At 40.8% G+C, this 19347-nt stretch overlaps 1 protein-coding gene across 1 annotated transcript in view; it reads left to right on the top strand.

The window, feature by feature from the left end:
• LOC124545945 (midasin-like) overlaps positions 1-19347 on the top strand; it is a 202792-nt gene that overhangs the window by 10697 nt on the left and 172748 nt on the right. The window contains exons 5-9 of the mRNA XM_047124906.1: positions 12750-12880; positions 14217-14380; positions 14518-14638; positions 15459-15625; positions 17978-18105. Of these exons, the coding sequence (XP_046980862.1) occupies positions 12750-12880; positions 14217-14380; positions 14518-14638; positions 15459-15625; positions 17978-18105 (711 nt within the window). The remainder of the gene's footprint in view (positions 1-12749; positions 12881-14216; positions 14381-14517; positions 14639-15458; positions 15626-17977; positions 18106-19347) is intronic.

Below are 19347 nucleotides of genomic sequence, written 5' to 3'. Positions count from 1 at the left end.
TATTGACCTTCTCACAGAATTGCAAGCAGGTGCAGTCTCTTTACATTCCCAGAATGTAGCAGTTGCTCATTTTTCCCTCTATGTCGATTACGTGGCCAACAAGACTCTAAAGGCTCATTGATCATCTTATGTACTTACTCCCACCTGAATGATTGTTAATACACAAAATATGCTATGGACTCTAGTTGATAAGATCCATAAAAGCAGTAAGGTGAATTGTTAGTAGTGCCAGGATAGCTCAGACAGTTTTGAAAAGCTTTATCCCAAAAAGTAAATGTTGTAATAAAATTTTCATTTCCCAGGAAGTTTCACAACCTATGCCTCCTCAGTAATGGGCAAATCACTTCAGGGTCATTCTCGATGTATCAATATAGTTTTCATTACAGATTCAATTACTGTTTTCAGACAGACTGCTAGCTTGTTGCTGTTGTCGATGGTGTTGTTACTTTGAGTCCGAAGATTTGTTTGATGCAGTTCTCCATGCTACTATATCCTGTACAAGCCTCTTCATCTCTGAATGACTACTGCAACCCACATCATTCTGAATCTGCTTACTGTATTCATCTCTTGGTCACCCTCTATAATTTTTATCCCCCACACACCTATCCAATACTAAATTGGTGACCCCCTGATATCTCAGAATGTGTCCCACCAACAGAGATCCCTTCTTCTAGTCGGTTTGCACCGCAAATTTCTTTTCTCTACAATTTTATTCAGTACCTCCTCATTAGTTACATGATCTATCCATCTAATCTTCAGCATTCTTCTGTAGCTTCTACTCTGTTCTTTTCTAAACTGTTTATTATCCATGTTTCACTACCATATTAGGCTACACTCTGCACAGATACTTCCAGAGAAGACTTTCTAGGTGTTAAATCTATATTAGATGTTAACAAATTTCTCTTCTTCAGAAATGCTTTTCTTGCTGTAGCCAGTACATGTGTCTCTACTTTGGCCATTATCAGTTATTTTGCTACTACTTAAATATTATAGTTTCCTTGTCTAATTCCCTCAGCATCCTCTGATTTAATTTGACTGCATTCCATTATCCTTGTTTTGCTTTTGTTGATGTTAATCTTATACAATCCTTTCAAGACATTGTCCTTTCTGTTCGGCTGCTCTTCCAAGTCCTCTAAGGTCACTAAAAGAATTACAATCCACCCAGAGAGCTCACCACTCTTTGGTGAGTTCGTCCTTGACTACCATGGGCCCCCAGCCTTTGCAGTACCTCTTTCCTTTCAATGCTACATGTCCGTTCTCCTCTTATTCTTTTTTCCCCTGTCTTGGTGAACATATCCTGGATAGTTTTGTGTATGTTTTCTGAAGTTTCGATATCCTCTGCATCAGAACAGTCCCTCATCTGTTCTTTCATTCTTTCTTCTCCATTTCCTCCCCTTCCTCCACTTTGGATTTTGTGGTTTCTCTTTGTTTCTCCTTTCTCCCTTTGTGCTCCTGAAGTTTGGCCCATGAATTTGACGCATAATAGGTGACTGGGTAAGGTGTAGTTCCCAGCCCCGGGTTGACAGGTAGGGTTCGCATATACCATCTGGTGCAGGCCAGGTCCACGGAGGTGTGACTGCTTGAGCTGTTACCTTCCCAATTGCCAATTGGTCCGTCTGTGTGGAGTTCATGAGGTGTGACTGGAGGTGTGAACTATCACCTAAGGTGAGTGAGTCCCATCTGATGCGGCCCCCAGTGGGAAGGGCATGCCGTCGGAGACACAGGTAACCACGGGGGATTTTTTTCACGCTGAGCCAGTCACCATCTCAGTCTACATCAACTAAACATAAATGGAATGAGGCTAAAGATTCCAAGAATCTCCTAGCTGCACTTCGGTTCCTCGTGGATTGTGTACTGAAGGAGGTCAGTCCTTATTATTTAGAAAGGTGTTGACACAATTGCAGGCCCTGTGCAGTCCTGGTCTCATGTAATAGGATTTTCCTTCTAGAGACCAATTGTGTTTTTCAAGCCCAACAACTGCTCACTGGTTCACTTCATGACTTTCCTGTTCCTGTCGAGGCCCATTGTAAGCTGAATTCTTCATGTGGTGTTATTTACACTCGGTTGCGTGATGATCGGGCCTAGGGAGAAATCCAAACGTATCTCTCCAATCAGGGCATCACTGCAGTCCATCGAGTAATGGAAAGGATGATGCAAACATAGTGTCTACGTGCACTCTTTTTCTCACTTTTGTTCAAGTGGTTCTTCTATCAAAGTTTAAGGTAGGCTATGAAGTCGTCATGTTCCGACTGTACATTCCAAACCTCACGCATTGCTACCAGTGTCAATGCTACAACCACACTCATGTGTCGTGTCAAAACACAGCCAAATGTGTTACTTGTGGTAGAGATGCTCTAGAGGGTGTTTGCCTGTCTTCTTCTTCCCACTCTATCATTTGTAATGGCAACCATGCTGCCCCGTCTCATGAATGTCCCATGTAGCTCGATGAGCAGGCCGTTCAGGAGGTCCAGGTGAAGGAAAAAGTACCCTACCCTGTCACTCACAAGTTGTTTGCTAGTCAAAAGCCCTTTATTTTACCATCCGGCACTTGTAGTACTGTTCTTGCTATGCCTCACTCTAAGAAGGATACAACCACACAGATTTGTGACTTCCAATTCACAACCACAGTTGTGAAACTGCCCAGTAGCATGGTAGCATCTCTGTCTCCTCCTCCTACAGCCGCACACCGAGCCACCAAATCTTTGTCCTCAGTGGTGAAATCAACTGCTACACAACCGGCAGATTGGAAAAGACAAAAAGGAATACTCCCACAAAGACTTTGTACGTCTTCCAGCCAACAAATATCTGAGTCTTCATCTGCCAACTGTAAAGACCCTAAGAAATCAAACAAAGGCAAATGATCTTCTCCTTTCGCCAGCCTGTAGATTCTCTTCAGTGGTGTTGTTGCACGATACCCTCACCCGGTCGACCTACATTTCAGTGGTGCACACTGCCTACCATTTTTCTGCTCTGGAATCTGCAGGCCGACTCAGTGAGAATACCGATTCCGTGGAATATGATCCTTCAGCCTCTGCGCCCTGCAGCAGTGAGTCTTTAAAGGCTGGCACTCGGCAGCCGCCTCTTTGACTCCCCTTTATTTGTTCCCTCGTCCCCATTCCCCATTATGACTTCTCTTGAATGGAACGTTTGTGACATTAGATCCGACAAGGGAGAATTGTGGCTGCCTTCAGGAAATGAAATTGCGTCCTCGTAACCGCTTTGACCTTCCAGATTTCCTTTCAGTCCTCATTGATATTCTTCCCGAGGATGGCATTCAATCTCGTGGGGGAATTATACTACTCATTCAGGATGATGTGTATGGCCAAACTGTCTCATTGAACACACAGATGCAAGCTGTTGCAGTCTGCAATGTTTTCCTGGTTTCACCTCTTCTCTCTGCTATGACTACATCCCTCCATCATTCACTGTTGCCAGGGCAGACTTTCTCCAGCTTATTGGTCAACTCCTTGACCCCTTTTTGCTGCTCGGTGACTTTGATGTGGACCATCCCGCTAGGGGCTCTTCAATAACCGTCCTGAGGGGTGCCTTCTTGACTGACCTTCTCAATCAACTCAACCTCATCCGTTTTAACACTGGAGCACCCACGTTCCTTTTAGACTCTACACACACCTATTCCCACTTGGACCTCTCGTTTGCACTGCTCAGCTTGCCTGTTGTCTCGAGTGGTCCTTTTTTGTTGATTCCTACTCCACCTACGTTTAAACCCAATTGGCAGCTTCCAAAGGCCAGCTGGAGGCTATGCTCCTCCGTGGTGACCTTCGATGACCAACATTTCCCCAGTTGTGATAACCAGATAGAGAACTTTACATACCACTGCAGAACGTTCCATACCTCACACTTCATCTGTTGCGCACCGTGTCCTGCTCCCCTAGTGGACTGAGGCATGCCGTGACACGATTCGCATGAGGAGACAGGCTCTCCACATTTTTAAGTCATCCAACAATGACGAACTGTATTCATTATAAACAGTTGCATGCACATTGTTGTCGGCGTCTTTGGGATAGCCAAAGAAGCTTTCGGAATTTCATTTACTAGTTCTTTTAACAGTTTCACTCCCTCTTCCACCATGGAGGGCAACCTCCATCGGCTATCTGGGACCAAGATCCCTTTCCAGATTTCCAGCCTGACCATAGCAGGTGATGCAATTGTGGACCCTGTTTCTATCTTCAACACCTTAGGCGGCTATTTTGTTGAGATTTTGAGCTCCACCCATTATCATCCCACCAGAAACGAGTGGAGGAGGCTCAGGTGATACTATTCTCCTCTCAGAGTTGTGAATGCTACAGTGTTGCCTTTACTATGGGGGAGCTATATTACGCTTTCACTTCATCCCGATCTTCTGCCGCAGGGCTGGACTATGTTCACATTCAGATTTTACAGCACCTTTCTCTTGCGGGCAAGCTTTTTCTCCTTCATATGTGCAGTCGCATCTGGGCAGATGGCACACTTCTCAGATGCTGGTGTGAAGCCACTGTCATATTCATATCTAAGTTTAGTAAGGGCAAACACCTTCCTTCTAGCAGTGACCCCATTTCTCTCACCAGCTGTGTTTGCAAGGTGATGGCATGCACAATTCCTGACTGGCTGGTATGGTGGCTCGAGTCTTGCAATCTGCTAAACACTGCACAATGTGGATTTCGAGCATGCCGTTCTGCAGTTGACTATCTTGTCTTTTGACAACTCATATCATGAACAGCTTTCTGCCGAAATACCAGACTGTGCCCATATTTTTTGATTTGGAGAAAGCATAAGACACCTGCTGGAGGACTGGTAACCTCCATATTCTATTATGGAATGTCTCCCGCTGGGCATCTCTGGCTCCCTTTTTGTTGATGACTTTGTGTGCCTTTCTCCATGGACTCGTCTCCTAGAGCAGCGTCTTCAGCAATGTCTCAATTGTCTTTACTCATGGAATATTGACCATGGCTTTTACTGTTCCACTGACAAAACCATTTGTATGAATTTCTGGTGTCAACATAACCTCATTCAAACAGTAGTCGATTTGTGTCTGCATCGTAAAGCTGTTCTTGATTGAAAATGTCAGTTTACGAGCCTAATTCACATCGTTTGCGGGAGGTGTTACTGTTTTGTTTCAATATTTGCTCCAACCCATCATTGGCACTATATAATGAATGTTCCAGAATTTTTTTAACAGACCTTGTACACTAGAGTGTAAGTGGTTTTTAAAAAAAGGGCATTCAGTCACGAAATGGTGAACCATCAAAGGTTGTCAAAATGAGCACAAATTGGTGGGGGATCACCACTTAACAAATTATGAAGGCTAAAAAGTCAGTGCCCAATGAGCAATCTAGCTAAAATGATCTCGAGACAAGAGGACCAAGAGGAGGTCGGCCCCTCGTACTTATTCTAGGACAGGTCGCACGAGTGATTTTTAAGCAATTTCTTTTGTAGACTGGTTGCACTTCCCCATATTCTACAAGGTGTATAACTTTGCTTCCGCTGTTTGCTGATAGGTGGCGACAGCGGTAAGTAGCAGTCGAAAGGAACAGATCGCAGATGTCAGGCAGTTAGCTTGGATCTCGGACAGTAACTAGCAGACACACAATAATGAAACTTCCGGTAGTTACACATCAAATACAGGCATGTGCATGGATGTCAACTGCGTTGTGTTGTCGCCAAATTCGTTCCACAGCTCGTGGGTTAAGATCAGAAAGACCTTTGCCTCACAATCTGTGAAGAGCTTTTGGATCGTGCAGATGACAATGAGATGTTCCTTAACAGAATCACAACTGGTGATTACACTGTGTTACACGACGAGACATGGGTCTACAGTTATGACATTCAGACCGAGGTTGAATCTTCACAGTGCGTTGGGAAAGGTTCTCCAAGACCAAGAAAAGCCCACAATCGGTCAGGAAAAAAAAAAAAAAAAACAACAACAACTCGTCAGGTCATCTCAAATGTCAAAGCCATACTGATAGTTTTCTTTGACTTTAAATTCATGCCAAAGGGTCAGACTGTTAATGGATAGTACTATAGAGATGTTTCGTGACTCCTGCGAGAAAATGTGAGAGAGAATTCATGGCTGTTGCATCACAATAACACACCCGCACATTCATCCCTGTTGGTGCATGGCTTTTGCACAAAAAATGAAATCACTCTGCTGTGTCATACTCTGTAGTCTCCAAACATTGTCCCCTGCGGACTTTTTTTTTATTTCCAAAGTTGAAAACCCCATTGAAAGGACAAAGTTTTGCAACGAAAGACAAAATAAAAGAAAATTCGCAGATGGCATTTTTCATGATCCAGCAAGAGGCATACCAAGACTGCTTCTGGAAGTGGAAATGGCATTGAGAATGAAGTATTTAGTTGTGTAGGAGAGTATTTCAAAGGAGATGATGCTCAACAAGTAAAAGGTAAGTGTAGAAAAATTTTCTGGATAAAATTCTGGAATTTTTGAACAGATCTCATACGTTTGCCATCTGAGTTAACGGTCATTTTAGTAAAGAGCATGCGGGCTGTCGACCATGTTTCACTTTTTATCAATTGTAGCAATACGGTGAAGAACATGTAATCTTTGGTTTGGATCCCACTGTCTCTACAGCGTATTTTGTGGATCTTTCTACAAGAGGAAGTCCTTGTTCTTAGCTCTCTTTCCTCCCAGTCGGATAGTTGCTTTTAACTTCTGTTTCTTATTAGTGTTCTAAGGTTATGACATAGGTGATTATGGCCTGAGTTGTTTTTGCATCAAAAAAGAAAAAAAATTAAAATGTCGGTTGCACACCTTGAAGTTTTTATTTCTTCTCTCTGAACTTTAATTCTCACTCCAGATATTTCTGTTGTTTCCTTTACTGCTTACTCAGTACACAGATTGAATGACATCAGGGCTGTGTTAAAACCCTGTGTCACTCCCTTCACAACCACGGCTTCCCTTTCGTGCATGTCGATGTTTATTACTGCCATCTGGTTTCTGTACAGGTTGTAAATAGCAATTATCTCCCTGTATTTTATCCTTACTATCTTCAGAATTTCAGAGAGAGTACTTCATTCAACATTGTCAAATGAATTTTTTAAGCCTACAAATGCTGTAAGTTTATTTTTGCCTTTCCTTAATCTGTCTTCAAAGATAAATCGTAGCGGCAATATTGCTTCGCGTGTTCCTACATCTGTTTCTGAAATCTCTGTCTTACCATTATATAATCAATCTGAAATCGTCCAGTGTCTCCAGGTCTCTTCCACGTATGTTTCTTACATTATTCTTATACCAAGCATTAGGTACGATTAAATTACGCTCTGCGCAGAATTATACAAAGTGGCTTCCTCTTTCATTCCTTTCCCCCATTCCATATTCACCTACTCTTTTTCCTCCTCTTCCTTTTCCTACTATTGAATTCCAGTCCCTCATCACTATTAAATTTTTTTCACTATTAAATTTTTTTCACTATTAAATTTTCATCTGATTGAACTAGCTGAATAATTTCTTATATCTCATACATCTCTTCAATCTCTTCAACTGTGCAGCTGGTCATCATATAAACTTGTACTACTGTGGTTGGTGTGGGCTTCATGCCCATCTTGACTACAATAATGCATTCAGTATGCTGTTCTTAGTAACTTACCTGCATTCCTATTTTCTTATTCATTATTAAACTTACTCCTGCATTACTCTATTTGGTTTTGTGTTTATAACCCTGTAATCACCTGGCCAGAAATCCTGTTCTCCCTGCTGCCGAACTTCACTAATTCCCACTACATCTAACTTCAATCAATCCCTTTCCCTTTTTAGATTTTCTAACATACCAGCCCAATTAAGAGACCGCACATTCCACGCTCGTATCTGTAGAACACCAGTTTTATTTATCCTGATGACAACAGCCCCCTGAGTCTAATTTGATAAAACACTATTTTTTCTGCTGTGAAATAAATCACAGTTCACTTTATTGTGTTGCTAACAATATGATCGACAGCTGCTGTGAATCGGTGTGTTGGAAGAGCTGCCGAGACTCGTGTATCTGTGATAACTGTACCAGAGGTACGTCAAGTACTGTCCTCTCCTGTGGGTCTTGTCTCCTCTGCTGAGAGTACGGGATCTGTCATTACATGTCCACTTGACTGCGAGTGGTGTGTTAATGGTAGATTTAGGTGTCTTGTAGAGGGTGGACAGTTATCAGGGAGGTCTCAGGATGTTGTGCCGATCTCCCTAACCAACAAGATTGGGATGCTGTCTTTCCCTGAAACTGATCCAGTGGGTCTCACTTCACCTGATGTGGGGAAACCTGTTTTGTCCGGTACCAGGATGGCAAATGCAAAAAGGTAGGGGTCTATTAATCATCGACAGTTCAAACGTACAGCGAATGGTGGTACCCCTTGAGGAGATGGTGGCAACAGACAGAAAAGGACAGCAATTGGTGCACTCGGTGTGTATGCCTGGAGTCCTCATTCAACATTTTGAATAGGCTGTTCTGGCAGTCATTGAGAGACCATATTGCAACCAACTGCCGATTGTGGTGCACCTCGGAACAAATGATGCCTGTCGTCTGGGCTCCCGAAGTCATTCTGGGGTCATTCCAGCGACTGGCAGAGAAGGGTGAGAAGTCCAGCCTTCCGTGTGGAGTTTCAATGAAGATTACAATTTGTAGCATTGTCCCCAGAACTGGTAGTGGCCCTTTGGTTCTGAGTCGAGTGGAAGGACTGAACCAGAGACTTCAAAAGTTGTGTGACAAGCTAGGCTGTGACTCCCTGGACTTGTGCCATAGGGCTGAGAACTGTAGGGTCCCCCTAAATAGGTCAGGTGTGCACTAAACATCAGAGGCTGCTACTCGGATAGATGACTGTGTGTGGGGAGAGTAGGCGACTCTCCTTCCAATCTGGATAATGACAGCTGTAAGAAACCCAGAAGTAACAGTCCGAGTTCAAATCAAATGCCCGCCACAGGTGGAGTATTAAAATCCCTAGTGGAAAACTGCTGAAGGTTTTGCAACAAACTGCCAGAGTGTGAAGCACTCGTAAAAAGCAGTGAAGCCCACGTAATACGAGGTACAGAAAGCTGGTTGAAACCTGAAATTGATATCAGTGAAAGTTTTGAAGAAAATTTAAGTGTATATCGAAAAGGATAGGCAAATGGGAGATGCAGGTGGTGTATTTGTTGCAGTAGACAAAGCTACTGAGATAGGAATTGAAGCTGAATGTGAGATTATTTGGGCAAGACTGACAAGGGGAGGCCACGACGTTGCGATCGCAGATTTACTTCAAACTCTCTGTACACCTTTAGTGGGCCATTAAAACTAAAACAGCACAGTGTGCAAGTAGTAAGGTGCACTACTGTGGTAATTCCGAGAAAACTGCAAGAGAAGTTTTATGCATATCTTATGTGGCTTATGTATCTGTGCATAGGTGACGGAAGTTAGTTCGTGGTGGTCAAGTGATTAGCATTAGAGCTTTGTAAGACGAACATGTATGAGGCAAAAAGTTATAATTTAAATTTTCCATGTTTCTGTGACAAATACCATTGTGCAACTAGTGATGTCGAGAGCATATTCCACGAGTAATTGTACATTACTTTTGTGTTCTGGTACGTAGTGACTTGCTATATTGCTTATTGTGATTGATGTCATTCACATCATTATTTATTGGAGTTTGACCTGGGCTTTTGAGCCGGCCCCTCATCCTTGAAAATTTAATTACAAATAGTAAATAGTCAAATAACATATGAAATTCACTACAGCTATATGAAAATGAATGTCTTTTTTCTTTATGTCACCTCTCAATTGTCATAAATTAAATAATGTGATAAGTAATGAAAAAACATAAATTAAATGTAAATGGATTCGAACCGCAGCCTCATTCACGATCCACTTGCATTACCCAAACAGTAACTGCTTTGTCACGATGACTTCTTATGATAAACTTCTTCGCATTGATACGTCAGTTATCTAATAGACGCATAAAACTTCTCTTGTGATTTTCTCAGAATTGCCAGTGTAGTGTGCCTTACTACTTGCACATTATATTGTTTTAGTGGCCCACTAAAGGTGTTCAAAGAAGTAAATCTGTGATCCCAACCTAATGGCCTCCCCTTATTAGTAACAGGTTTGGGAATAAAATAATAATCGGATCCTTCTATCGCCCACCAGACTCATCTCCTGTTGTAACCAAAAATTTCAGAGAAAACCTCAGTTCCCCAATCATATTGTAATCATTGGTGGAGACTTCAATCATCCAACAATTGATTGTGAATATTACAGTTTTGTTAGTGGTGGGTGTGAAAGACATCCTGCGAAACTTTACTGAATGCCCTCTGTGAAAACTACCTAGAACAGATATTTAGGAACCCCAGTCATGATGGAAATGTATTGAATCTAATGGCAACAAATAGAACTGACCTCTTTTAGGATGTCCACGTTGAAAGTGACCGTGACATGTTTGTGGCAACAGTGATTACCAAAGTACTAAGGACAATTAAAACAAGTAGAAAGATATATATGTTGAGTAAACTAGATAAAAAATTGGTAGTCTCATATCTAAGTAGGAGCTTGAAACTTCCAGCACAGATCAGGAGCATGTAGAGGAACTCTGGCTCAAGCTTAAAAGAATATGGGAGGGAACCTCCATGGTATACAGTCACTGTAAAGAAACTTCTAAATAAACAGAGATTACTGCATAATAGGTGTAAAACTAAGCTTACAGCTATAGATAAAAATATGTTAAATGAAATGCGTTTAGCTGTCAAGAGAGCAATGAGTGATGACTTCAGTTACCGTGTAGGAGAACATTGTCAAATGATCTTTTTTTTATGTTTTACACAAAACAGCCTAGATCACATTTTATGCAACTATTATGATAAATTTATGTCAGATTACACCCTCTTCATATTTACAATTAAAATACTGGACTATTGCTACCACTTGCATCAGCTGATAGGTGTCATTGGTTTTAGTGACACACAAAAGCCAATGTTGTTAGTAGCAACAGTCCATTCTTTTAGTTGAATGTCCGAAAGTGGCATAGTTCGGCCAAGACTGATCGTAACAGGTACTTAAAACCTGATCTAGGCTGTTTTATGTGTGAAATAATGAACTGACGTCAATAAATTCTCCTGCACCAAAATAGTTCCTTTCTGTATTAAGTTTTTGTTTGGCTTCCCAACTTCTAAAGTAAACTTTAGAAAAGAAAAGTTGATTTTTTTTATAATTCTGGTTGTAACTAACAAAATCGAGTTCTTTGGAAGCTTTCAGCAGTTATTATCTTACTACGTTTTATTTACTTTTTCTCTTTTACTCCTTCCTTAAACTTTATTTTTATCACTATTTTTAGTTTAGTTTAATCTGGTGTGTGTTAATTTAGCTCCAGTGGAAATTAGCACATTGTCACATGTTATAAATAATTGTCTTTGTATTTCATTCTCATACATATAATCCCCCTCCCCCCACGAACCATGGACCTTGCCATTGGTGGGGAGCCTTGCGTGCCTCAGCGATACAGATAGCTGTACTGTAGGTGCAACCACAACGGAGGGGTATCTGTTGAGAGGCCAGACAAATGTGTGGTTCCTGAAGAGGGGCAACAGCCTTTTCGGTAGTTGCTGGGGCAACAGTCTGGATGATTGACTGATCGGGCCTTGTAACACTAACCAAAATGGCCTTGCTGTGCTGGTACTGTGAACAGCTGAAAGCAAGGGGAAACTACAGCCGTAATTTTTTCCTGAGGGCATGCAGCTTTACTGTATGGCATGGAGAGCTGCATCAAACCAGTCTCAGGACTGAAGACCACAACAACAACATCATATAATTCTGTATTTGGAGAAATGTAAGAGGGTCATCCAAAAAGTAAAGAATGATTGTGCATCATGCCCGGCCCCGACCCGCACCACTGCAATCGCAGGTCTGCCAGTTAGTTCCTTTCCCTGTCTCAGTGTGAGCTGAGGTTGCTTACAGAATGGTCACACCTCTTTGTTCTGTAACATTTTGAAATGGAGACACTCGTCAAGAATCCCACCAGATGCGAAGTGTGTAGTTTCATTTGTTTTCTGAGTTCGTGCCAAGAGGAGGAACAATCCGTTCAGAGGCCTGCTGTGAAACTTTTCAACAATTTTGACATGCTATTCAAAAGGAGAGAGATGGAATGTTGCCGGCAAAGACATTTTTGATTTGTGACAGTGCATGGCCTCATGCATCAGCATAAACACAGCAAGAACATCAGTGTCTTAAGTGGGAAGTTTCTGGACATTTTTCTTGCAGCGCTGGTGCCAAGTGTTTTTCGCATATTCTTGACACTAAAGTAATTTTAGAAAGGAAACAGTTCATTAACAATGAAGGCCTCAAAAGTGACATCTTTGCTCATATCTTGGCTGTAGAACAATACAATATGGGAATTGAAAAACTTATCTCATGTAACAATAAGTGTCTTTACTGCTATGTTGACTACATTGAAAAATCGAATAAGGTACAGGATCTTTGTAAATAAGTTTTGTGTCATAATTTTTCATTTTTATGAGGTTATGTGAAAACATTCCGTATTTTGTGGACAACCCCCATATGAAAGAATGTTATGTAAGTTCTTTCAGAATATGGAATGTGTCATGTATTGAAAGCATTAAATTACACCTAGCCACAGTGAGACCAGATATGCTATTTCTGTGATATTCAGCCTATTCTTATTTGAGCATGTCTTGTTTCTTATTAAAATCAGCATGAATTAGTGTATTGAATGGTTAGTGTGCCATTTGGTAGAAAATTTCCAGTGTTACAGCAAATATGTCATATTTGCAGGGCGTGGTGGCCTCCCACACCTGACTAAAATCCAGCTTGGTGACCAGACAGACAGTAAAATGCTGCTTGGTTCATATCGCTGCACTGACATCCCTGGGGAATTTGTTTGGCAGTCTGGAGTCCTTACAGAGGTAATAAACGTTTTGATTAGGAACATTGCTTCTAGTTCTCACTGAGCTCATTCAAATGTGATGAGTATTATAAATTTTAGTAAAATGTAAGTTTTAGTAAAATGTAATTAATTGAAGATATCTTTAAAAATTGTGCTAATTATTGTTATTACAAATGCGGCGTATATTGTGCGAAAGATGAGTAATGTATATCAGTAAGAACAAAGGTCTGTTACACAGGAATCAGTTTGCATCTGCTAGGGCAGTATAAACTGATGATACCTATATATTTGTTTTCCTTAAAGAGAAAAAAGTGGCTAAGCTTTACTAATACCATATGTATTAAAAATAAAATGAAAGGAATAATGAGTGTTTCAATATACAAAAAGGATTTGTAATGAAAATTCATGGAAATAATTTTTGATTCCTGACACAAGTTAGTGTGATATTCAGATTTTAGATAAACACTGGATTACATTCTGAGCAATATTTCTTGTAATTTCTCTGTCATGTAAGAAAGACACTTCACTTCAGAAATTTCTCTGCATATTGCATGCCCCATTCTTGTTAGAAACACTAGGTGATGGTTTTTATCTTTTAATTTCATGAGTTTATTTTTGTTTATTAGATATAAAGTAGTTCTCATTTCACTCTTACTTTTTCTAGTCTACTATCAGTTGATTATTCCCCATAATTTAATTATTATTTCCAATGAGGCGGGGAGTAAAAAAAAAACAGCCTTTAATTGTATACAAGTAGTGTTAAATAATAAATAGGAACATAGACAAAGGGAGCCGGCCGCGGTGGTCTAGCGGTTCAGGCGCTCAGTCCGGAACCGCGGGACTGCTACGGTCGCAGGTTCGAATCCTGCCTCGGGCATGGATGTGTGTGGTGTCCTTAGGTTAGTTAGGTTTAAGTAGTTCTAAGTTCTAGGGGACTGATGACCACAGATGTTAAGTCCCATAGTGCTCAGAGCCATAGACAAAGGGAATGGAGCTTGTGTGTTTATGTGAGCAGGTGTGGAAACACTGGAGAAGAACGGAAATTTGAAAATTCTGATACATCATTAGACTTCATGAAAGCATGCCATTCCATTACATAATGTCTCTACTCATTTCATCGGTTGTATCCCACCCAGGAGTTTCTATTTTTCATATTATCATTAGTATTTATATTTTTACATGTAAGTTGCATATTATGTTTAGCTCCTATTTGTCATTGCAGCTTACTGTGATTGTTGTTTCATATTTGTTTTTGATAATATTGGGTACATCCATTGCATTATAGCTGTTACTGTAAATTTTACATTGCGTATAAATTATAAGGTACAGTAATTTTTGCATTTCATTGTTTACAGGCTGTTGAAAAAGGCTATTGGTTATTGCTGGAAGACATTGATTCAGCACCAAGTGATTTAGCTTCTGTTTTGGCATCTCTTCTTGAAACAAGACATCTTTTTGTGCCAGGATATCGCGATTCAATACCAGTAGCTCGTGGGTTTCAACTGTTCTTGACTCGTAGGTTGGTATAGTTCTAAGAATTACAAAAAAGTACAAAAAATGATTGGTTGAATGCTAGAACTCTAGTTAAATCCATAGGCCCTTTGTTTGAAATTTAAATTATAATTTTCTTTCACATTTTTCGTCTCATTTTCATAGATTTACAAAGAGTGGAAGTGAAAAGATAAGTGTGTCATCATCACTGTTGGAGTCTCATTGGATCACAGTGGATATCAAACCTCTTAAAAAGGCAGAACTTCTGCAAGTTGTCAAGGGGGTGGTAAGTAATTGCTCGAAATTAATTCAGTTGCTTCTTCAATTAGAATCTTTCAACAAGTACATTTAATTGGATTTTAAAAAATCTACTCACTGAGCGATGGCAGGAGAACACACACATTTAGAAAAATAGGTTTTACTTGTGCAAGCTTCAGAGCCACTGGCTCCTCTTTCCAGCAGAAGGATTGAAGGAGAAGGAAGAGGAGGAAGGAAAAGGTCTGGAGAGTTTTATGAAAAGGGATAGACTTCGGAAAAGTCATTCAGAACCCTGGATCAGCGGGGAGTTAATGGACAGGATGAGAAGGAAAAACTGATTGTTGGGGACTGCACCAGATGAAATCTCGTCCGGTGCAGTCTCCAACAGTCAGTCTTTCTTTCCCATCCCGTCTGGTAAGTTTCCTCTGACCTGGGGCTCTGGGTGACTTTTCCAAACTACCCCATTTCCTAAACCTATCCAGTTCCTGTCCCTTCATCCCTCATCCTTCCCCTTCAACCGTTCTGCTGGAAAAAAGAGCCATTGGCTCCAAAAGCTTGTGTAAGTAAAACCTTTTTCTAAGTGAGTGTTCTCCTGCTGCCACTTTGTGAGTTATTTTTTATGTATCCAGTTACATTATATTGTCAAAAATTGAGTACCCCATTTCCTAAACCTCTCTAATTCCTTTCCCTCTACCCCTCTTCCTTCCCCTTCAGCCATTCTGCTGGAAGAAAGAGCCATTGGCTTCAAAGGCTTGCCCAAGTAAAACCTTGTCAAAAATTGATTATTTTTGTTGTTATAACAGTAACATTTGCTATGTGACGTACTTAAAAACTATTTTTTATTTCAGTTCCCTGTTCTGGAGCACAGTGCTGAAAATCTAATCAACACCTTCTCAGTATTTTCACAAGGAAGGCATGAGGAGAATCCTGAACAAATGGTTAAGAATCCCATAAAGAAACGTATTCTTGAAGAGCTGAAGCAGAAGCTGGGAAGTGGAAGACTCACTTCCACAAGGTATTAACTGTTTGTATCAGTCATTGGATAAAGGCTCAACCTTTTTTGTGACATGTGTGCATGGAATTCTGGCTTGATCACATCTCATTACTCATTTCACTGCACCATTTTCCCTCTGTCCTTCACCATTTTCCCTCTGTCCTTCACCATTTTCCCTCTGTCCTTCACCATTTTCCCTCTGTCCTTCACCATTTTTCCTCTGTCCTTCACCATTTTTCCTTTGACCTTCCCCTTCCCCTTCAGCCTCTATGTATCTACATTCATACTGTGCAAACCAGCATAAAATGCATGGCAGTGGGTACATTCCATTCTGTCACATACTAGGGTTTCTTCCTGTTCCATTTGTGTGTGGAGCATTGGAAAAATGCTTGAATGCCTTTGTTCTCACTGGAATTAGTCTAGTTTTGTTTTCGCAGTCTTTACAGGAAAAACATGTAGCTGGCTGTTATATATTCCTAGACCCCTCACTTAATACAGGATCTTTCTGTTATGCTGTTCCCTAGGAAAAACAAGCCTGTGACCATTTGTGCTGCCCTTCTGTTATACATTCAGTATCCTTTGACACTCCTATTTGATACAGGCCCCACACACTGGAGCAGTGTTCAGTAATGTGTTGCACAAGTGTTTTGTTAACACTCTGCAATCGTAAACTTATTGCAGTTTCCCAGTATTCTACCAGTGAAGCAAAGTCCAGCACCTGTGTTAACCTACGACTGAGCCTATGTGATCATTTCATTTTGAATCCCCACAAATTGTTGTATCCATGCATTTGAAGGAGTGGACTGGTTCCAGGTGTGACTCATTGCTGTTATAGCCAAAGGAATATTTGTTTATCTGACAGTGCTGTGTGACTTTTATATGCATTACTTCACATTTCATCTCCTGGCCAGCTGTACTGCCTGATAATTAATTAGTGAAATAAATATACTTGAAATGCTGCATATTGCTCTGCGTGATTGAACTGGCCACCATGAGGTTAAAGAATGTTTGTTATGATGGGTCAGAATGTTTGGTCTTGCAGTTTACACAGAACATGGCCTCTGTGTTTCATCTTATAGTGTTTATTAGTGCCAACTTCTGAAAAAACTTGTATCACTTGAATTGTGTGGTCTGTCTGTCTTTTTTTTAAAAAAAAAATCCTCCTGTGGGCTACTACAACAGAAAAGTGTTTTAGGGCTACTAGAACAGAAAACCGTTTTAGCTTCTAACTGCTTAACATAAAACACCAAGTTAACTCATTTTTTTAAAATTTTGACTGAAACTTACAATCCCAAGTATATTCCGGCAAATTAAGAAAAGACCTTCAAAGAACTGAAACCCTACTTGTATCCGTAGTTATGTGTTTGGCTACTAGGGAGCATCTGCTTCTGCATTTGTAGCCTGGCTGTCATGTTTTGCTTGAGGTGGTTGTCACTAGGCCTAGATATCATCTCTACTGTGTGCAGCTTTGGATACTTGACAACAAAACATGTGCTCTCTCTCTCTCTCTCTCTCTCTCTCTCTCTCTCTCTCTCTCTCTCTCTCTCTCTCTCCCCCCCCCCCCCCCTCCCCCCCCCCCTCCCGCCCATATTGTTGTTTAGGCAGTACTTTCAAAAAAGATTACTGTAGTGATCCTGAGTTTGACATAGAGTTTAGCAGCTCAGAAAGTGAAGAAGAATCTAATGTTACTTCCTTAGAGACTGAAAGTGACACTTCATCTGTTGAGCATCAAATGCTTGCCAATTGTATGAGATAAATCATCCACTCTGCTGCAGCCAGCTTTTCCACGATTTATGTTCACAGGAAACCATTGTGAAATACATGGTTGGACTTCATAGGTACATGGAAACTAAAAGATGACTTCAAGTTTCAGGATATTTTAGTCAAAGTCCAGTGCACAAGTATATTCGGGATTTTACTATCACCAATTTTAAAAATTTTGTAACTCATTATTTGGAGCTTCAAATGCTGTGTTTATATATTTATATGTAATGTCATTCATTACAGAATGTTTTTCATGAATAAAAAAATTATTTTTGTAACATAATTTGGAGAATAAGCGGATGGTTTAAAGAAAATAAAACAATATTAAGAGCAGTGAATGTTTAAATTGATCGTAGATCGTGTAATCACAAGACAAAAGTCTCTCTCTCTCTCTCTCTCTCTCTCTCTCTCTCTCTCTCTCTCTCTCTCTCTCTCTCTTTCTCTCTCTCTCTCTCTCTGAACATTGACATGTTGCACATCTGAATACTCATGATTCACATAATCAGATGTATCTTACTGTAAGTCTTCATTATGAAGTAGATGCACTTGTTAGTTCTGTCAGTCGATGTGTTTCAGATATGTAGAACTAATTGTGTTTTTGGCCCTTAGGGATCTTTTGAAATGGGCTGTGCGCTGCAGCGAAGTTTACAAACATAGTCCAAAGGGAAATAAAGATGCTGCATTGAACGTATATGCCGACGCTGTGGACATCTTCTGTCTTTCCGAGAACAAGAAAGGTGACCATAATGATAGGAATGAATCATTTTAATGTTAATATTCATATCTAGAAGTCATCTTTTTGAATTATTTGATTGAAGGTGGGCAGTTGTAGAATAATAAATTTTGCTCCTATGTGCTTATAAACTCCTGTGTGGTAACATTTGCAAATCAACTCCCATTTTCACAGGAACACGCTATGCTGCTCTGTTTACCTTTCAGCAGCTGCTCTTTATGTTGTTAACAAGTTAATTTTCTCCGTGATTGTTACGAGTGTAGTTGTGGCACTGAGCATGACTTATTGTATTACAAGAGGTGCCGGCACGGTAGCTCAGCGTGTTCGGTCAGAGGGTTAGCTGCCCTCTGTAATAAAATAACTGAGCTAATCGGTCAACAATGAACTGAAACGAGTGTCTTTCGACGTCCGCCCCGAGCAGATACAACGAACGAAAACGAACAAAATGCCGGCATGGTAGCTCAGCGTGTTCGGTCAGAGGGCTAGCTGCCCTCTGTAATAAAAAAAACTGAGTTAATGGATCAACAACGAACTGAAACGGGTGTCTTTCGACGTCCGCCCCGAGCAGGTACAACGAACAAAATGAGATAAAAAAAAGAGGTGAAATTCTATCACTGCCAATAGGCAAATTTAAAACTGAAGCTGCTGATCCTAGGTTATGGAACTATTATTTCAAAGAGGAAAGGAAGATGGCTTGTGTAAGCTTAGAAAGGAGTGACAGGTCATTAAGACCTGTTTGTTTCCCCTTTTCCCCACAATAGGCAGCTCTCTCTCATCTTGACTTTGGAGTGGCCTGGCACTTGTTTACAGCATTTCCCAGCCCTCTCTTTCTGCCCTAGGATTTTTAAACAAGACTCATGGCAATTATAAGACAACTAACCTGCTAAGTGGTGATTGCTCTGTTCCTCAGTAACGCTGAAGTATACAGTGATCGGCCAGAACATTATGACCACCGACCTACTGTTGATATAAATCTGTCCAGGCGACAGCAGGGTATGACAGCTAGTCAGACATGTGCGCAGTGCATGTAGTATCCGCGAGTGTGCTGTCCGTGTGTAGAATGGGGAAGGTACATAATGTATCAGAGTTTGACCAAAGGCAGATTGTAATGGCCCAGAGGCCTGGAATGAGCATTTCTGAAACTGCGTGACTTGTTGGGTGTGTGAGGAGTGCTGTGGTGAGTGTTTTCAACACATGGCAAAGCCGAGGTGAAATCACATCCAAAGGTTGTGATGTTGGTTGACCA

The sequence above is a fragment of the Schistocerca americana genome, chromosome 8 (assembly GCF_021461395.2).
Source record: "Schistocerca americana isolate TAMUIC-IGC-003095 chromosome 8, iqSchAmer2.1, whole genome shotgun sequence".
Taxonomy (NCBI): Eukaryota; Metazoa; Arthropoda; class Insecta; order Orthoptera; family Acrididae; genus Schistocerca; species Schistocerca americana.
Note: the sequence above shows the minus strand (reverse complement) of the source record. Positions and strands in the feature narration are given on the sequence as shown.